This window comes from Cervus canadensis, chromosome 5, assembly GCF_019320065.1.
Source record: "Cervus canadensis isolate Bull #8, Minnesota chromosome 5, ASM1932006v1, whole genome shotgun sequence".
NCBI classification, from domain to species: domain Eukaryota; kingdom Metazoa; phylum Chordata; class Mammalia; order Artiodactyla; family Cervidae; genus Cervus; species Cervus canadensis.
This window is the reverse complement of record NC_057390.1, coordinates 82393779-82413601: the sequence shown is the minus strand read 5'-3', so window position 1 is coordinate 82413601 and position 19823 is coordinate 82393779. Positions and strand designations below refer to the sequence as shown.

At 42.1% G+C, this 19823-nt stretch overlaps 1 protein-coding gene across 1 annotated transcript in view; it reads right to left on the bottom strand.

The window, feature by feature from the left end:
* The window catches only part of NOL10 (nucleolar protein 10), an 85560-nt gene that overhangs the window by 53993 nt on the left and 11744 nt on the right, over positions 1–19823 (bottom strand). Inside the window, exons 6-13 of the mRNA XM_043469347.1 lie at positions 19206–19342; positions 18423–18488; positions 16919–16979; positions 14899–14984; positions 12948–13026; positions 11632–11781; positions 8734–8800; positions 1345–1397 (exon numbers count right to left, since the gene is read on the bottom strand). Coding sequence (XP_043325282.1) covers positions 1345–1397; positions 8734–8800; positions 11632–11781; positions 12948–13026; positions 14899–14984; positions 16919–16979; positions 18423–18488; positions 19206–19342 — 699 coding nt within the window. The remainder of the gene's footprint in view (positions 1–1344; positions 1398–8733; positions 8801–11631; positions 11782–12947; positions 13027–14898; positions 14985–16918; positions 16980–18422; positions 18489–19205; positions 19343–19823) is intronic.

The window sequence follows — 19823 nt, the reverse complement described above, 5'->3', positions numbered from 1 at the left end:
CCCTGTCCCTCAAGGGCAAATGCCCAGCCATGTGTATTACCTTCTTCTGGATCTTGGCAGACAATGTTCCCTTTACTTCTAAGACCCTTCTCCCATTCTGCATCCCACCCTCTTCATCTAGAACACAGAACCAGCCTTCCAGTCGCTCCTCGGAAATCAATTCCTCTGGACGGTTTCTCTAAGTATCTGCCATACTTCCCCCCAGTTTCCATTTCCAGGTTCCTTACTTCAGTTAAGAGTGTTCATCACGCTGACTGGACACTGTCTACTTTCTTGTTTTACTTCCTAATAATGAGCTCTTCAAAGAAAGGGGTAGTACCCTATCCACTGTTACTCTGTCAACCTACAGCACTGGGCCTGACACAGCTGATACAATCAATAAACAGTTACTGATCGAATGAAGACAAAAACACATAAACTAACAGGAAAACGGAAGCAGTATCTCTGAGAGGCCAGGGAGAAAAGCAACAAATGACAATTTAGGAAAATGGAGAAGCTGCTGTTTGAATGACCTACATCTCACCATCAACCAAAAGAAACATCCCAAAGTGCTTCCAACAACATACCAGGTTCCTGAAGCCACAGAAAGTCAACATTAACAGAATATCTTCTTTTGGAGCCGGGGGAACATACACATGGTTGAGCTATTTCAAAAGAACGATCATAAATATGAAGAATTTTCATAACTGGAGGCTAACGATGATCAGAGAGAGTTTATTCCCCCCAAACATCCGATCTTCTACATCCCCCATGCTCTTCTCCTCAAATCTCAGAAAAGGAGATGTGTGCTGACCAGAATCTAAGGCCAACTTTGCAGTACAGGCTTTTCTGCTTAGGTATAGGTAGGGAAGTGTCTGGCATTTGTAATAGAAGAATGCTTTAAGGAAGGAGGAAAAAAAAGGGACAAGACAGTAAACTGCATGCCATCATGGATCATGGCAATCTAAGACGGTTTCTTATACACAAAAACCCATTTTTAAAAGACAATGCGATGACCGAAAGAGTCCTAGACTTTTCTTTTAGAGGATTAGGTCTCTTGATCACTAATAGCTGGAAGTTTAAGATTCTGAAACACTCTGAAACAAAAAACAAATGTAAATCTGAAGAATAAAGATGAATTTCTACTGATGATTTTTAATGGGATGTTAAGTAGTTTCCCATAAAAGGATGGTTAAGCATTCATTACTTTAGTGGCTCCAGGAAGTACAGTGATTTGACAAGTGAGCCACTGTGTCTAATTTATACAGCCACATGCAGGCCCAAAGTCCCTCGACACAGCCAGTTTAAAAATACAGTGTCTTTCCTTGTTCTATTTTTACCGTAACTCCTTTTTGTATCACTTACCGGAATGTAATAGATGCCCATCTTGGGGGCTTCATTGGCGGTAAGAAGCATTCCTAAAAATAAACACAATGAAAAAGGTAAACATAAGGGAAAAGAAAAATATTCTTCCTACTTGCTTTATATTTTGAAATGAGTGAAATGCTCAGAACATGGTGAACGGCAGAAGAGCCAGACCAGCAGCCAGGCACCCTCGGAGTCAGGTTGTGGGCTCTGGTCCCTGACCCTCCTGGACGGGGCATCTGAAGTATCAGAAAGATCAGGTTTCCCATCTGCAAAATGCTCAGGCTGTATCAGCTAAGTGATCGAGCGGTTCCCATAGAGAAGGGCCGCCATTTTTAAGGGGGTAAGTTTTAAGCCTCAGACACACCGATAAAAGGTAGATTCGATGCACAATTATGTATTATGAAAGTTAAGATAGGGATCTTTCTGCTAATCGGGAATCAAAGAACCAAAGTAAAGTATTTACCACAAAATGTCATAGCAAAGTAGTTCCTCATGTTTGAATTAAACTTTACACCTTAATAGAAAACAAAATGGCTTAAGAGGAATGCTATGTGTAGCTACACTAGAAAAGACCCAGATAGAATCCGACAGCCTTTACCAAAATGATTCACCCAGAGAGTGGCTGATAATTTAGTCCAGGGATCACCGTTCTCAGAGAGTGAGAAAGGAGTGAGGGACAGCCTGTGGGATCCAGTGATGGCCCCCTACTAACCCCAGGAGCAACAGTAACGGATCCACTACACTTTGGCACAGAATCAGTGCACTCAGCTGGCTCAGCCCTGGGCTCAGGTCTCTGCCACACATGCAGCCCGCTCCGCCGCCCCCCGCAGGGGCTCTCACGGCAGCTCCAACCCTCTCTGCCCTGTTCCAGAAGGATGCACCAAAGCAAAACTGAAGTCAGTCCTTTGTAATTTACAAAACACTTCTGCGTACTTTATCTTGGTGAACATGTGACAACTCTCTGAGGTAAGGACTATCATCCTTATTTACATATCAAAAAATAAAGCTCATATGTACTGAGTTACAAGTGCTGAGCACAACATTCAGAACATTACAAGCTAGAGAATTTAAGAGCAAAATTTCAGTCAAGAGCTCTTGTTTTTAAATACTTTACATATCAACTTAAATTACCTTCATTTAAAAAATCTATTTGTAAAATACAACAGAAAAATCCATAGAAAGCACACATTTGGATTACCAGACCCCCGGCCCAGGGATCAAACCCAGGTCTCCTCCATGGCAGGCAGCTTCTTTGCTGTCTAAGACGCCACGGAAGCTCACAGTCCTAATTAAGTACACCAAACGTTAAGGATGGTGATGCAATTCTGTGATTTAAAAAGTACTTTTGTGCTGCTCTTCTGTTAACACAAAAGCTTGCCAAAGGGATGCTCTTGAATGCTGTTAACAGAAATAACGACGCTGAGGTAGAGGAGGTTTACTGATAGCCAGAGAGCAGGAACTCAACGCTCTGCTGGCAAAGCCATGTCATACATATCAAGTCCAAAGGGCGAGTGAGTCCTCAGCTAGAACCAACCTTCCCCAGAACACACACACACACACCCTTCACCAGAACACACACACACACACACACACACCCTTCACCACAACACACACACACCTTCACCAGAACACATACACACACAACCTTCACCACCACACACACACACGCACACTCGAGGAAGCAAGAAATGTATGTCTAAGTGAAAGTCAAGTAAAAATCAGACACTTTCTTATAGCTTGTAGCCTCCACAAACTCTTTCATGTGGAAACTTTTTCTGGCCCTGAAGACAACTCTTCACTGACGTTCACCACAGGAAGAAACCACCTCTACTGACCTGCGCTTCCCAAGTCTAACAGCACCATCAGAACTTCTCCAAGACCTTTAGACAGGGTTAAAGAAGAAAGTATGGAGATTGAAGAGACATCTTACAACCAGAAAGAAGGCTCCCAACAAGGACATCCCCTAAGCCCCGCCTCCCTGGCTCATCCCTGAACATTCAACAGTGAACTCTCTACAAGGAAACACACCACCCCTACCAAACAGACCACAGAAAAGCCTTGGCTCTGATTACACAGAAGAATCCAGGCTGGATGGAGCAGACTGTTTCCTACAATGAGCAGGACCTCACTTGACCGTATATGGACACCACCACAAGTTGACCTACTGAGAAACTGAAGTCGGGACGGTCGAAATGAGTTATAAATGAGAAAACAGCCTCACACAGCCCAGGGAACATGAGGAGTTTCTAACAAGAGGGAAGCAGGAAAGTTAACCCAGTGATGGAGTTAGTTCAGCAGAAATTAAGATGATCACAGGTAAAAGGCGAGAAGAAGGTGAAGTACCAGGCAAGGCAGTCCACCTCCACAGGTAAAAAAGTAGCTCGGGAAAGCTAGACCATTTGCTCAAGGTCACCACAGAACTAGCTGACACTGGACTGATTCCAAAGCCTGTATAACATGGGACTCCAAAACTCCAATGACAACTAAGATAAAGTGAAAAGACTCCTTGCACGATCAAATAAATCATTAAAACACACAGATATAAACACCATACAGTAACATGACAACTACATTAATAACAATGTCAAACTGAAAAGCAAAAGACAATTACACATGGTGACAATTTAAAACACACGAACACGTGCCTTATAAGACAAGAATTTCTGGGAATTCCCTGGTGGTCCAGTGTTTTAAGACTCCACTCTTCCAAGGCAGGGAGTGTAGGTTCAATCTCGGGCTGGCGAACTAAGACGCCACAGGCTGCTCAGTGTGACCCCCCCAAAAAGAATTCCTCTAATGGAAGGAGTAATTACACTTGTGAAGAGATTGTGGGATTATGGCTTTTCCTTTAAATTTCCTTACGAGGGGGCGACAGAGGATGAGATGGTTGGATGGCATCACTGACTCAATGGACACGAGTTTGAGTAAACTCTGGGAGACAATGAAGATGGAGAAGCCTGGCATGCTGCAGTCCACAGGGTTGCCAAGAGTCGGACACAACTGGGCAGCTAAACAACAGCGCTAATAATAAAAATAGGAACCTCGGAAGAGAAGGCAGAGATCGTCAGCACTGAGGAGGAAGAGCACACAGCTCCAGTGTGGACAGCGGAGTGCAGGACATGGTGTGCGGAGTGGGGCCACGGCGTGCTCCCCAGAGACACGCAGAGAACAAATCTCATCTGTCCAGGCTGTGGGGGCAAAGGACTCAGGGACGGTCACAGCTTGAAATCAGAAACATTGCTCAAGCCAGGACAACTCAAAGCATGCTCCCCAGGCCAGTCTGAAAACTGCTATCAAGCTGGCCGTTAAGTGTAGAAACTGAAGAACTTAGAAACCTGTATAGTGACTCGACCTTGCAGCAAGTTCCAAACATGTGACCCTTTTCCTACTAATTCATCTTTATGGTATTTGACAAAAGTATCCATCTGCAATGGATTGGAAATTTAAAAACAAAACAAAAAACATGAAAGGCTGGTCCTTCACCAGATACATCTGAGAATCACTGACTGGAAACGGAGGGCATCGGGTCATCGCTGGAGCGGCTCAGAGCAGACAAGCTGTGCGGAACTGCCCCGTGCTGGAGGGGAAAGGACAGGACACGCCTTCTCATGTAGTCAACTCCTGCAGAAAGCGGGAAGCCTGAGGTTTTACTACACACGGTGCCAAGGCTAGTGATGAGCCACATCTTATTTCTCGGCAGGCTACTGGGAGGCTACTGAGAGAATAAAAGGCAACTTCAGGTCTGATGATACAGACCGCCTCCACCAGGCCTAAAAGCAGGTGAGAAACAGCCTGGATCACTGGTACAGTTCTGAAGCCTGAGCAGCCTTTTGAGTGAACATCTCCTTTTCCTTCTCCCAGTGCTTCTGGATTCCACAGGTCAGGCTGGGGCCCAGCAAGCACTGCGGACCAGGGTCGTGGGGCCGCGGCCTCAGTTTCCCAACCTGCAGGGCAGCGCCCGACGTGGAGACACTGTCTGAGCAACTAGAAGCTGAAGGAGCCGCAAAGGCAGGACCGTTTCTCAACGTTCCGAGCAGTCTGAGCATCAGAAACACAGAACAGAACAGCAAGCAGTCATGATTCGGCTTTAATTACTCCAAAATGAGTAAGGGAGAAGATAAAGAAAGCTTAAGCTCATAGTGATGAAGCAAAAAAAACCTAACCAACAACATGAAAGGGACAGAGGGTAAAGCAAGGGAAAGAGCAAAACCTGTGAACCAACCATGCTTGGTCCAAACCCCAAGACAGCCGTGGAAGGACTTGCCTTTCTGGGCTTGCCAGCTAGTGAAATAAATCATCTGGCTAGTGTTTGTGCTTGATGACGCTCTTATAAGCTATCTGACGGTAAAGTCACTCTTCTGACCAAAACACCGTCTTAAAGTTTCTACCTGCCAGGAAAGCATCCTGTGTAACAGAGAGGCCTGCTGGCCACCTAGGCAGAGCCATCACGCTTCTCCTTGCTTGCTCTAGGATGACCAACAGGATGGGAAATGACATGGAGAACCCGTCAGCCCTGAGCACCACCCCTGTCCCAAATATTTAACCCACAGTGCACTGGGCTGTTAGATTTCACTTCTATTTTAGAACAACAACAACAAAAATACAGGGGCCGGAGGAACAAGTAAAGGACACCGTGAAAAATAATCACAGGAATCCAGGATGCAGAACATCTTATGAGACTACAGACCTGATGGTAGAAAACTCAGTGCCATGGAAGAAGGGGAAGAAAGGATGGGAGAGAATTCCTGATTGAAAGAAGCAGAAGACATAACAACTAAATGTAATCCACAACCTTGGTGATAGACTAGTTTCAAATAAATGGGCTTAAAAAGGCATTTGGTGGACAAGCAGGGGAATGTGAAAATGAAAGGTATTATTAGGAAAGGACTGCTTTCTTATGTGTGGTAACAGTACTTTTGGTACCAGAAGAAGGCTTCTACTCTGGTGAGATTACAGTCACATTCCATGCCTGCAGTTGACTCTGAACATCTTGCACCTTATCAGCATTCTATACTATTAAAGCCCTCCACGTCTGGACAAGCCCTGCTCAACAGAAATACCATGCAAGCCACATAAGTGACTAAAAATATTCTGGTAGACACATTAAAAAAAATTTTTTTAAACAGGTAAAATAAATTTGAATATATTTTTATTAACCAGTAAGTCTAAAATATTTTCACTTTAATACATAATCAATAAAAAAATTAACGATCTACTTCACATTCTTTTTTTTTTTTTTGGTGTAACATCTGAAGTCTGGTGTGTATTTTATGTTTAGAGCACATATTTCAGATTAGTTACTATGCAAGTTCTCAGTGGCCACAGGTGAGCACAAACCAGTCAGCACATAGGCTGACAACTTTTGTCACCATCTGCACCCTTCAAACTCCCACTCCTTCAATCCAACTAACCTCTTGTTCCAACTTCAGCTTCACCCGATTTTATTCACCTTTGTACTTAGCCCAAACCCCATTTTAGACCACTCGGCATCTTGAACTAGGACCCCAGCACCTTCATTAATTTCTGAATTCATCACAATTTGACTCACCCCTATTATAAGAAAATTCTCCCAATGATCACAGATGAAAAGCTAATTATGAAGGTCCAGGGTTTCTCATCTTTCTCAGGAGAGTATCCTGTAACTTAAGAGCGAGCAGAGGCTCCATGATCGGGGGAGGCTCACTCCAACTGAGACTCTGCCGCACAGCGGCCGGGCGACCAACCCCAGGCACATATCTCAGTTTCCTCACCTCCAAAGATGTAAGAGGGAAGGAAAGGGGAGGGGAAGGGAAGGGAAGGAAGGGGGAAAGGAAGGAAAGGAATGGTAAGGGAATCACTGACTCTCCCGGGTTATGAAAGGATTAAGTGACAACCACTAGACCCGCAGCACAGGGCCTTCCTGCCCCTTCCTGCCTCCACTTCTGCAACGCTCTGCTTACTGAGCAATGCCCGGGCAATCACTTCTCTCTACTTCAATAGCTGCTGGTTCCTTAACTGTCACTGTGCCTCTGCGCTGGCTCTTCCCTCTCGTTGCCCTTCCCACAGACTCAGGTCCTGCTGGTCTTCCTGTCTCCACTTTCCCCATCGATAACTGCCTCCACTGCAGCTTCCGCGATGACCTCTATTTACATGTCTTACCTGGTTCCCTTGGGCCACGCTGCCTACTGTGCCCTGGACGTGGCTCCCAGTATGAGGCTGTAGGTCACGGCGGGGCTCTACAACCACTTGGGAAGCAGGTGGAAAATAACCCATTTCAGGGCTCTCCCCCAGACACTCTGAGTCTGCACACCTAGTATGGGGCTGAGGAACCTGTACTTCTTAAAAAGCTCCCAGCTGATGTTGGTGGGCAGGCAGGTCGGAGACCCTCTGCCAGACACCACCACTGCCTCACTGCCTCCTCAGACTCAGATGCTCGAAGAAGACAACACCATCTTTCTCTCCGAGTCTGCCGATCTCAGCTCTATGTATCTCTTCCTACTCATTTTAGGTCAAAACTGATCTACCTTCTGCCTGGTGGACAGAAGTGCCTTCTGCGACCATGGTCTGCATCGGTCCTGACCACGGACAGCACCCAGCCACTCAGCATGGTCACTCTGGGGCCCCCAGCCGACGCACCACCTGCTTCCCACCCCATTCCTCCCACAGACCCTGCACTCTGGCACATGGGGCTCCTCCTGCCCACCACGTCTCTCACCCAGCACCCATCCTCGGTGCCAACAAAAACTTCCCCTCTGCCCTCCTCTCGCTGCTCTGCCTGGAGCCCCTCGCACTCCTGCCGTCACAGGGCCGGTGTGCACCTCCGTAACAGAACTTCTGTTTTGCCTCGTATCCCTCCATCAGAATTATCTGTGTGTGTCCGTCCTCAGGACACAACTCTGCAGGAGAGTGAGAGGCATTCTCATTTCCTCTCCTTCCCCAGAATTCTTCAGATCTGCCTTGAAGGTGTTATTAAATCTCAAAATCTGCCAAGTACTTTACAGAACTGCCTGCCACACAGAATATACTCAACGCATGGCTTCGCCAGCCTTGTGTATCATCAGGCAACTCTGGCCTCCTCCAAATCCCTAACCTCAACTTCTACACACAATTACTAATCCCATAAAAGAGCTAAAGCGCACACTAAAATAGCACCTCGCCTGCCACTGACCCACAGACTGCCACCAGCTTCTCCTAACAGCTAGGCTGGCTGAGGACTGAGTCACTGAGCGTGTCACTTTCTGAAGCATCCACATCACTTCCTGCTCTTAATTTTTCAAGTAAATACAATATCTAAAAACTGTCCTAACTGAGCCAAACCCTGTCTTAAGAAATGAAATGAGTTTAAAACCCTGTAAAGCAAAGCCTAGATTCATCTCACAAAATGGCCTGCTGCTCTGTACTGCATACCTGAGTTGGGGTAGAGGCAGACATCATTAAGGTCATGTTCTGGCTCCAGGGAAGTAAATATTTTTCCCTAAAAGAGTAAGCAAAAGTGAAGTGTTAAAACAGTCAAAGGAAGACAACTTTTGGCAACGTGACATACAGGAAGTAAGCTGGAGACATAACTCCATATACCCTGCTTATGTGAGAAAATAAAATCACCTAACAGAAATCACAGAATTTAAGGTTAAAAAAAAATCTTAGAGAATTTCATTTATCGATTTATCAAATCCTCTCATTTTAGACAGGAAGAAACTGAGGCTCAGTAGAGAGAGCTGACTTTCTTGCGAAAATAAATATGAACTTTTAAAGATAATGTCTACACAACAGGCAAGGATAAAGTTTAAAATAAAACTGTACATCAACTTTAAAAAAAAGTCCATAATCTGGAAGACAGACCCTAGTTAAACTTGTCCTCAAAGAAACAAAGAAGAGATGGTCAACATGGTAAAATGAGGCCAGTATCTGCCATCCTGTGTTACAAGGATTTGAGGAGGATCAAATAAGATAATGAATATAAGAAAAAAAAAATGAATATAAGATAACAAAATGCTATAAATACATAAGGTGCTAGTTATTACACAGTGAAGGGTAAAATATTTTATTTTAAATGTGGGGGAAAATATGCTGTATTTTTAAAAATTAACAGAAACTAAGTGAAAGAAAAACGAAGTAATAGATGGGAGGGAGAAAGGGTGATGAGAAAGATAAACAAGGAGAGCGAGTCAAGCAAAAACAAGTAATTTGGGTGTTGGTCAAGAGGGCGTATTCAGTCATTACAACAACGCCAAGGTAAAACTTACTGCAGCAACTACAACGTGACTTCAAGAACTGATGTTGAAAACGTCTGCCAGCTCTTGCGTTTATTAACCCATTATTAGAGAGGCTCCATGGCGGTGGAGGAAGGGGGGGCTACTAAAAAACTAACTTCGTGCTCCATGAAAAACAGCAGCAAGGCTCTAATTCAAGACAGACAGTGAAACACACAGCTACCTCCCTTTTGTCTCAAGTTTCCAATGAAACGAAAAATGGAAAGAGAGGAGGAAAAAGGAAGGGGAAATCAGAATAACAATAGCACAGAACAAAAGTACCACAGTTCGTGAAATCCACGTTGGGGAAAACCATGCCCATTGGAGGGCCGGGAAGGGGGCATTCTGACTGGTTAGTCATCACCTTTAGATAGGATGGGAGCCAGGCCATGGAAAACTTACTCTACCAGTGTGTTACGAACTTTCAAACATGAAAAGTCTGCATTTGTAGGGGTAAAAAGAAATGTTGTTTTAAAGTACACTAGTTTGGATTATCAGAAAAGAGAAGAGAAAAATTCTGGCCTAAGACACCATGAGTCTTTAAGAAAGTCCTCAAAACCCTCCCAACTCAAAGCAGGACAGTCGGCTCCTGGGTGATGAAGCGTCAGGGGAATTCTTCCGAGGACTGACGAGAGCTGGAGGCCCTTCCTTTTCTCTGTGAGAAAGTCTCAGGAAGGCCCAAGGCGACGGGGCTTGAGAGACAGGACACGCCCCAGGGATAACTCAGTCTCCACAAAGATCCAGAGGAAAACACAGAGGGAGCAGAGTAAGGTCAGTACGCTGAGAGCTGACAAGCTGTCCCAGCAGCCAGGGATTCCCATCAGCAGCTGACCTGTGATGAGGCCGCTGGTGGCCCCTCTGCCTTGTGTAGGGGAGCCCCATGAGAAGGACTGATGCTTGCCCTCCAGCAACTAATGCTGAGGCTCTTGCCCCCCCAACTCTTTACCTCAAAAATGAATCTATTTACAGTAACACTTTAAAGATGCTAAGTTTGAAATCAATAAATGCAAAGACTCTTAAAAGCAATTGCTACACTGAATGAATTTTGTCCCAGTAGATGAACTAACCTTTTACTACTCTCTCAAAACAGGAGAACCAACAACATAGGGCTTTGTAACTTTTTAAACGACATTTAAAAGGGCACAGAATATCAAATATTCTTAAAATATTGCTTTTAAGAAAAACACTATATAAGAAATTGGGCTTCCCTGGTGGCTCAGATGGTGAAAAATCCACCTGTAAAGTGGAAGACCTGGGTTTGATCCCTGGGTTGGGAAGATCCCCTGGAGAAGGGAACAGCTACCCACTCCAGTATTCTTGCCTGGAGAATTCCATGGACAGAGGAACCTGGTGGGCTAAAGTCCATGGGGTCACAAAGAGTCAGACACAACTGAGCGACTTTCACTTTTCATGTAAGAAATTACTGTAAAGGTATCATATCTAAAATCTATTTGTTTGACACAAGGAAAGGGTATGAAATTGAGATGCATAATAACACTGATATGGGAAGATTAGTGCATGTGTGCTCAGCTGTGTCCCACTCTTGCGACCCCATGGACTGTAGCCCACCAGGTTCCTCTGTCCATGGTATTTTCCAAGGAAGGATATTGGAGTGGGTTGCCATTTCCATCTCCAGGGGATGTTCCCGACCCAGAAATTGAACCTGCATCTCCTGCATTGGCAGGCAAGGATTCTTTATCACTGAGCCACCAGGGAAGCCCGGAAAGATTAGTAGTAGCTCATTAAAAGTTTCCTAAAGTTGTAATAAAAGAGCCTCAAAATCTAGGGGGTTTCCCATGGATCAAGTTTTTTTAAAATGATGATTTACATCTACCTAACAACATGTAAAAATGCGTGCCAGTTCTAGCAAATGAGGAAAAGTTTTTAACAGGAAGAAAACGACCTGGAGGGCATGGAAGTAACTAACTTCCAGTGAAGGGACTGAATGGATACTAAGTATTTTTTTTTTCCCAAGAACCCACATAACTCAAACAAGGCAACTGGAAAGAGAAGGAAAATAGGCAAGTCAGTCATTTTAACAACAAAAAATACTTACTGAGTTCTTATTCCACATTTTGATAATTCGAGAGTCAGCGGACAAAATCAAATCTAAGGAATCCTGGAAATGAACTGATTTAATGGGCAGCCCATATTGGTGATCTTTAACTAGCAATGGCTTATCAGATCGAAGATCATACAATAAAACCTGAAATAAAAAAGGTATTTCTGTTTAAATAAAATATTTCATCTTAAAAGAAACTTTTAAAAATGAACATCCTCACTCAGAGTACAAAGACTCTAAAGTAAGTGTCAGTCAGCAAAAATACTCCAGAACAATCTCCTCAATTACCCTTCCAGGGTATGGCTCTATGGATTCAACCCTAAGAGTAATTTTTAGGCACACTAAGATTCAGAACTACCTGGCTATGTTAAGGAAGGAACCAAAAGGAAAAAGTGCACAAGAATTTGTGTCATTTATGAATTTAATAAACATAAACATTGAGGGCCTAGTATGTACCAGGCACTCTCCCAGTGGCTGAAAGAAACAAGAACAAGAATCATCATGAAGGCAGTGGTGGTAGATTAGAGACAGATGCTGGTGGCAAGGCTATGACCTTTGGGGGCGGGGTGGGGTGAGGGGGGCAGAGTTCTCTTCTGAGCTCTATCCTGATAGGCGAGGGGCCTGGGGAAGCTGGATCTCAGACCCAGGTGACAGATGACACAGGCACTCTGTTGAAAGCAGGGCTCCCGCCTATGCTGAGGTCGGGACGGACTTAAAGTATGTGGGCTCTGACTTGAAGGAAAGGGAGAAAGATGAAATTAAATCTCTGAAGCTATTTCATTCATACTCCTCAGACTAGTCAGCATTCGCTGAGGCATGTCCCACTGACCACTCCCTGCACAGGATGTGGGAGACAGTGCTGGGTGGGAAAAAAAAAGGATCCTTGGACAAATACCTTTTGGAAACACTGACTCAGCACATTTCTTGTCTACAGGGATTCTGAGAGCCTCCACTATATATTTAAATGTGCTATAAAAATCTAGAGAATTTCAAATTTTTGTTTTTCCATAGAACTCTGTTCCACACACTCGAGAAAACGCTGTTCTAAACCACAGTCAAGAGGACACCTGAGGCGTAGCCCCACTGCAGCTTCAGCTTGAGAATCTCTCAGACCCGTCACTGGGGCCAGAAGCAGAGCTTCTCAATGTCCTGATGGAACATGGCAATCTGAGTACCCTGTCCACGCTGGCCAAAACAGTAACGCCTCAGTGCCTGGTCACACAGAGAACAGACGAGTGGGTGTTTCCCGTGATACACACACCCCTGAAACAGTAACTTAAGAGCGAAGTTTCCAGCTGAAACCTATTTACCTGCCCTGTGGATGTTCCAACGGCCATGGTCAAGGCACCATTAAATTTCAAAGCAGAGATCGTTGGCAAACTGTTGATTCTGAAAGGCAAAATATTTGTGTTCCATGCATATATGGTCAAATCTCCTTCCAAGTAACAAATTATTACTCTTCACTTCTAATGGAGAGGATCACATTTCTAGTCTATTTAAAAGGTAACTGTATCCAAACTTTCTAAGTCAAAATGAAAACTAACCTTTACTTATAAATGTAACCCACCTGAAAAAAATTGCAGGTTATCCTCTTTTAAAACTCTAAGAAACATTCTTAAAGTAACAACAAACAATAAAAGTTACTGAAAATATAAAACCAATTGAAAAGGACCAGTATGACAGTTATCTTTCATTTTGATTAAGCCAGAATGAGGTATTTACAGAAACGACTTTTTTTTGGCTTAAGAGGAAACAGTTTTATATTCAGACATGGGTATACCCATTTTCATTTTTAAAGTCAACGATGTCAAGCTAAAAAAAAAAAAAGACTAGTCCCCAGATGAGAGCCTAGAATCTCTAGAAGTAACAGAACAATGGATGTTTACAGCTATTAATCTAGAATATGTTTCTCATGCAGTAACCAAGAGTAACTCTGGGGTGAGAAGGGTCCTAGATGACGAGTCAGAAGCGGGCCATAGTCCTGATTTCAACAGCTTTGTCTCCACGACCTTGGACCAGAACCTAGAGTCCAGGCCGCTCACTGCTGGCATCCTCAGGCCTCTCATGCCACCTAAAGCCTCAACCTGCAACTACACTGACGCATCAGGTCCTGTAGGTAGCATCAACTTCCGTCACTGACTCTTCCAACTCAACTCTGGAACCATTTCTTGGTGAGGTGATACTGTTTTTGCTCATTTAGTCATGTTTGTTTCTGAATAAAATGTAGTCCTTTTCTTCAGATAAGTTACTTATCAAGCTTAACCCTCAATATTTTACAATTTTGGTTATAAATGAGAACTGGTTTTCATTTTATCTTTCTACATGAACTTTGCTGATAAACATCAAAGCCATTGATTTTGTACATTTATTTTGTAACGAATTTACTTAAATCTCATACTAGTTTTTAGAGTTTTTCAGTTTATTCTACTGGGTTTCTTGGGCAGACAATCATATACATCACCTGTAAACAACAAAGCCTGTCCTCCCCTAGCCAATATTTAACTCATATTTCTTTCTCTGACTGTATTGGCTTCTCCTTCTAGAAGGTCACCTATGTCCAATAACAGAGGTGACAGCTTTTAACACTTGTGTTGGAAAAAAATAAAGCTAAGCATAAAAAAGTAATAAATAAAATCACCCACAACTAAATCGACAGGTAAAGCTACTTTCAACACTACAACATATCCAGATTTCTTCTCGGTATACATATAAGTTCACTGTTTTTCTTATGAAAATGTAGTAACACTCGATAGGTAACTGTGTGGTTTGCCTGGATTCCACCACCAGATCCTACAGAAGGGGAAATATAAGTTCCTGTAGCATATACATTTTAACTCAGTTCCACGGTAACTAAATAAACACGGAACTCCATCTGGCTTCCCCAGTTAGTGAGCTTCCGCAGGAAAGGATTTTTCCATAAAACAATCACAAAACCACAACCCCAGAGAAACATGTTTTAAGAGTTCCATCTTTCAGCAACTGCTTTTAATTTAGTATTGACACTGTTGTTGCTGCTCTTCAGTCGCTAAGTCATGACCGACTCTTTGCAGCCCCATGGACTGCAGCACGCCAGGCTCCTCTGTCCTCCACTATCTCCCCGAGTTAGCTCACACTCGTGTCCACCGAGTCAGTGCTGCTATCTAACCATCCTGTGCTCTGCCACCCCCTTCTCCTGTGGCCTTCAATCTTTCCCAACATCCCAGCATTGACAGATCTGTTTAAATCAGAAGTTGGTGAGTATTTAAACTCACTTCCACTTACTCTGACTCAGCCGTGACACTACTCAACGCGCAGTCTAACACACCAACTCGGCCCCGCGTCCTCGGGTCCCAACACTCTACTCGGCCCTAAGTAAACAGAACAATCACTGTAAATTACAGCTGCCACTAGGAAATTTTTAGAAAAATACCCCCCAAAAAGAAAATGAAAAGCCTTACTGATTATCATGTGCAGATTAAGAACTTAACATTTTTAACTTTTTACTTGTACCTTTTTTAGTACTGTCAACTGTTTCATCATGAACTGCATTTCTTTTATAATTTAAAAAAGGAAAAGTAAAAAAGTATGGTTAAGGAAAAAAAGGTCCAAGATGCAATGCATGATACCTGACTGGACCTTGATCTGGTTGGTATGGTAGTGGGGAGAGGAGTTATGAAAGACGTTTTGGCATAACTGGCAAATTTTAAATGTAAATATTATTGTATCAGTGATAAATATTTAATATATGTACTACAATAACTGTCACAGAAGAAATCAAAATCCAACATATAATATCAAAATTAATGTAAAAATGAACTTTAAAGTGGTCTGACTATGCATATCAAATATCAAATCCCCACAGGGTCACAAAGGGTTGAACATGACTATGTACACACACACACACACAGAATAATCAAGAAACCGAAGGAATTTCAGGAACCCAGCCTCTTGGCTGGGTGCTCTGCTCCCCCTTCAACAAGTTTCATGGCTGGTCTTAAAACAGTTGGTGAAAGAGAAGCCTGCTCTAATTCACAACTTCTCTTACACAGCATGTTTCATGATGTCTAGCCTAGCTTGCTCTGTAAGGACTCTATTCAAATAAACAAATGTGTCAAGGAAGTTATTTTAAAATTTCCCCTTGGTAATCTCAAGAAAAGTAATTAGCAAGATAATGCTTCCCTGGCCTAACTTTGGCATACTAGTTTTTACAACACAGTCAACATAGTTTTATATATTTCCATTAAATCAAACTCAGGCAATCCATTTCAAATATTAATCTTTTAACCTAAAAATAACTTGAGCAAAGAAATCCACATTACATCTGTATGAATTGGTTTAATAAACTACAGTACATCTACACAATGGAATCTTATCCATCAATTTTAAAGAGTTACCTTAGTTTTACAAGTAATTACAAGCACCAGTGTATAAACATGTACATTATATAGCATTACACTAAAAAAAAAAAAAAAAAGGCAAATGAAGAACCACAGCATAATTTCAATTTTGTGAAAAACATTTAAAAACAAGTTACTAATGCATATGCATACCTGCCTATACACAGAAAAACAAAAATGAAAGAATATTCCAAGCCATTAAAGAGTCACCTCAGGTACAGGACTTGGTGACTGGAAGGCACAGAAGGGCATTTTTTAACAATACATTTTTTACATATTTACTTTTTTTTTTTTTACTGTATTTAACAATATTGTAATTAAAAAATGAAAACCTAGAAAAACTCCTAAGTATGAAAGACACTGAGTCAAAGGTGTTACGTAGTTTAAAATGAAAACGTGCATAATTGAGTGATACTATACAGGACGTCCAAATCACACTCTACGTCCCCTTACAGTTTATAATGCTCTCATGTAGGTTCTTCCATGTGATTTTCACCAGCACAGCGCCTCCACACAGCTGGCAAGCTAAGTTTTATCATCTCCATTTCACTGATGAGAAAAATAAGCCTCAGGGAAAGGAATGCAGTCATAAAACTAACAAGCAGCAGAGAGCTGGTGAAGAGCAAGAGTGGTCGCCACACACGAGCTGGCGACTATCAACTTCGCCCCCAGTGATGACGGCCACCCACCCCCGAGGCCAAATCCAGCCCCGAGGGGCACAGTCTGCAGCAAGTGCACAGCTGTGTCTCCCAGGAACCTGACCCACCGTTCACTCGAAAAGCAAATCAGGGGCTTGTCTCCCATCAGCACCCTGCTCTTAGGAACCAAGTGACCTGTCTTTACATGAAACTCTGCTGGCAAATGCAGGGTGGATGTTCTTCAAAATGAAGTCAACGTATGCTTACCTCTATAGTTCCTGTGGCAAATAAGCCATGCACTGAATTTATGTCACAAACATTATTCTCCCTAAAACAGTAAAGTGATAAGAGAGAGAGTTTTAGCATCTGCTTTAGGTGGAGGGACACTCAAAAACCTTCCTAAACAAGGAGGAAACCCACTGCTGTGCAGAAGGCGGCAGCCAGCAGACTTGCTCATCTGCACGTGAAAAGCACCAAGGCAACACCAGGTCCAGTGCGTGGCACGAGGGCCCTGGAGTTTCAGACCCCGGTGGGTGACACTCTATCTGCCAGGGATGAGACATGGAAGGGCTTGCTTCAAGACCACTATCCTACCGCCACAGAACACATTTCCCAAGAATCTTCTCCCAAAGCAAAACAACACAGGCTATCACAGCACCAATCCGGAGGCTTAGCCAGCCTGTTGAGTCCACTGCTCCTAGGCTCGACTTTTCTTTTTTCTGCAAAATGGTGTTCACCAACTTCATATTGTCATTATGAGGATTAAATGAAAAAACTATAAAATGCTCAGCACAGTGTCTAAAGTTTATAAGACCCTCAATAAATAAAAGTTGCTATTATAAACAGGAAATTCTGGAAGTAAAGAGCAGATAACTCTTTATTATTCAAGGATTCATCATGGTGTTACAATTTAAGAAGTACAATTGGTACTTCAAACCAATGTGGAAAAAAAAAAGATAACAAGAGTTTACTGGTTTTTATCATTACCTGTTCGGCCAACCTTTAGAAATCCCTTTCAAAGCAATAAGGAAACTCTAGCAAGCTCATTATATACCTAGATGAGAAGTAATCCAGCTTCCACTCCATACTAGCTGTGTGACCTTAAACAAGCTACTTACCCTCTCTGAGTCTCAGCTGCACTATCTGTAAAATGGAGGTAATAATAGTACCTATACTGTAAAATTTTGCTATAAGCTTCAAATGAGTGAATATATATAAAATCCTGAATAAAGCCTGGCACATAGTAAGCACTTTCACTACTGTATTGCTGTTGCTACTACTCAGTATTAATATTATGACAGATTCATTCCTAAAATATTTCTCTATGAATAAAACAAAAGTAAAGACTATAACACGTGATAAAAAGAAAACATGAAAAAAATCTTAAATGTCCACTAGCAAAAACATAAAAAATAAAAATTTAAAAATGGTACTCTGAGTTAATTCAAAATTTCCCTACAAGAGAAAATATCAGAAAATTAAATCATGAATGAAAATTTAAAGAACACAGCAAAAAACAATAACTGAATTTCTGGGCTAAGTTAAAACCTTCTCGGGTAGGTTAAAAAAAATTTTTTTTTTAATTTTAAGACATCACCAGGTCTTTCAGCGATTTTTTTGTGTGTAAGAGAAAATTTAACATTACTCTTTTACCTAAGCTGCCCAGAGAGCTCTGATTAAATGCAACACAGGCTATGTGACAACTAATTGGGTGTCTGGCTCCATCTCCTGGCCAAAATAAATACAGCAGGATGCTTATAACAACACTCACGCAGCATCTGTCTGTAGAGGATTCAGGTACCGTCCTTGTTCCAGGTTTAATCTATAAACTTCAGAGCTGCCAAACAATAAAAGAGTTAAAAATCCAGTAAACTAAAGGAACTTTTCTTCAAGTAAGTATAATTTTTAGAAACATGTATCTGTCATAAGGCATCACTTCCCTTTGTAAAACTGATACAAAAATGTACTCTAAACCTAAAAGATAATCACCTTATTTGTAAATTTGTTCATGCATAAGAGTGATTTCAATCATCCATGTGCCAAGGAAATATTATGAAGTTGTTAAGTAGAATATCATTTACAAATAACAGAATACGAGATCCAAAATGTATCTATAAGTGTATAACAAGACTACAATGAAATAACAGTAAAATACTAATAAGGGCTTCCTCTGGGTGGCATAATTATAGAATAGGTGACTTTTTTCTTCTTTATTCTTTTTCATGTTTTCTCAATTTTCTAAAATGGATAATCACAAAGAGGGTAGCATTTAAGAATAAAATGCTTTAGAACACATGCAATGGGGCTAAGATACTGACTTCCCACCACTGTCACCCTGCTGGGTTACCATGTCTCTAGATTTAGAGCCCCATGCCAATGAAAGTCAAGGATGTGACCCTTAAATGAGCCAGTCACTTTGGAACTACACCCTCTGAGCAACCACAAGGCAGGGATAATGTCTTATTCTTCTTTTAATCCTGCTCCTCCATTTTAAGAATAGAAATCAGTTTGGGAAGCTGGAAAGGAGAAAACAAAGGGTGATTAGACCCAATACCTTGCACCAACAAAGTACAAGTCACAGGATGGATAATGGTAAGAGAAATCTCGCCCAAACTTTGGTATTCTGGTTTTGTAGTAGAAACCTGATTGTGAATGAAATTCGATGTATCTATCATTATGCAGGAAGACAATCTGAAAATGAAACAAGAAAATTAGTTTGCTTAGGTTTCTAGATAAAGTGTTTATTTCATCATCACTGAAACTGGCAAAGCAAGAAAAACTCTCACCTCCTCCTTTTTCTTGCTCTCTGTAAACACACGTGTATAAACACAACTCACCATCATGGCTAAGAAATATGTTAAGAATCAACCTCTCCGTTAGTTACTTAATGCCTTCCTGCATTCTAGATAGGTTTTTTGGCAAACTTTACCTTGTAACTGAAAGACTTACAAGCAAATTTATCAGTATCTAGAGAAAATATATCATAAAATTGAATGTTCCAAAACATACAATAAATAGCTGCCACAGGCTATGGAAACTGTACTCCATAGTTGCCAGAACTGAAGACAATATATAAAACATGCCAGCTCTGGAATTTCAATTTTCCTTCACAGTGACACCTGACATCACTAAAAATTTTTCATCTTGAATTTAATAAGGCACTTCTGACAAT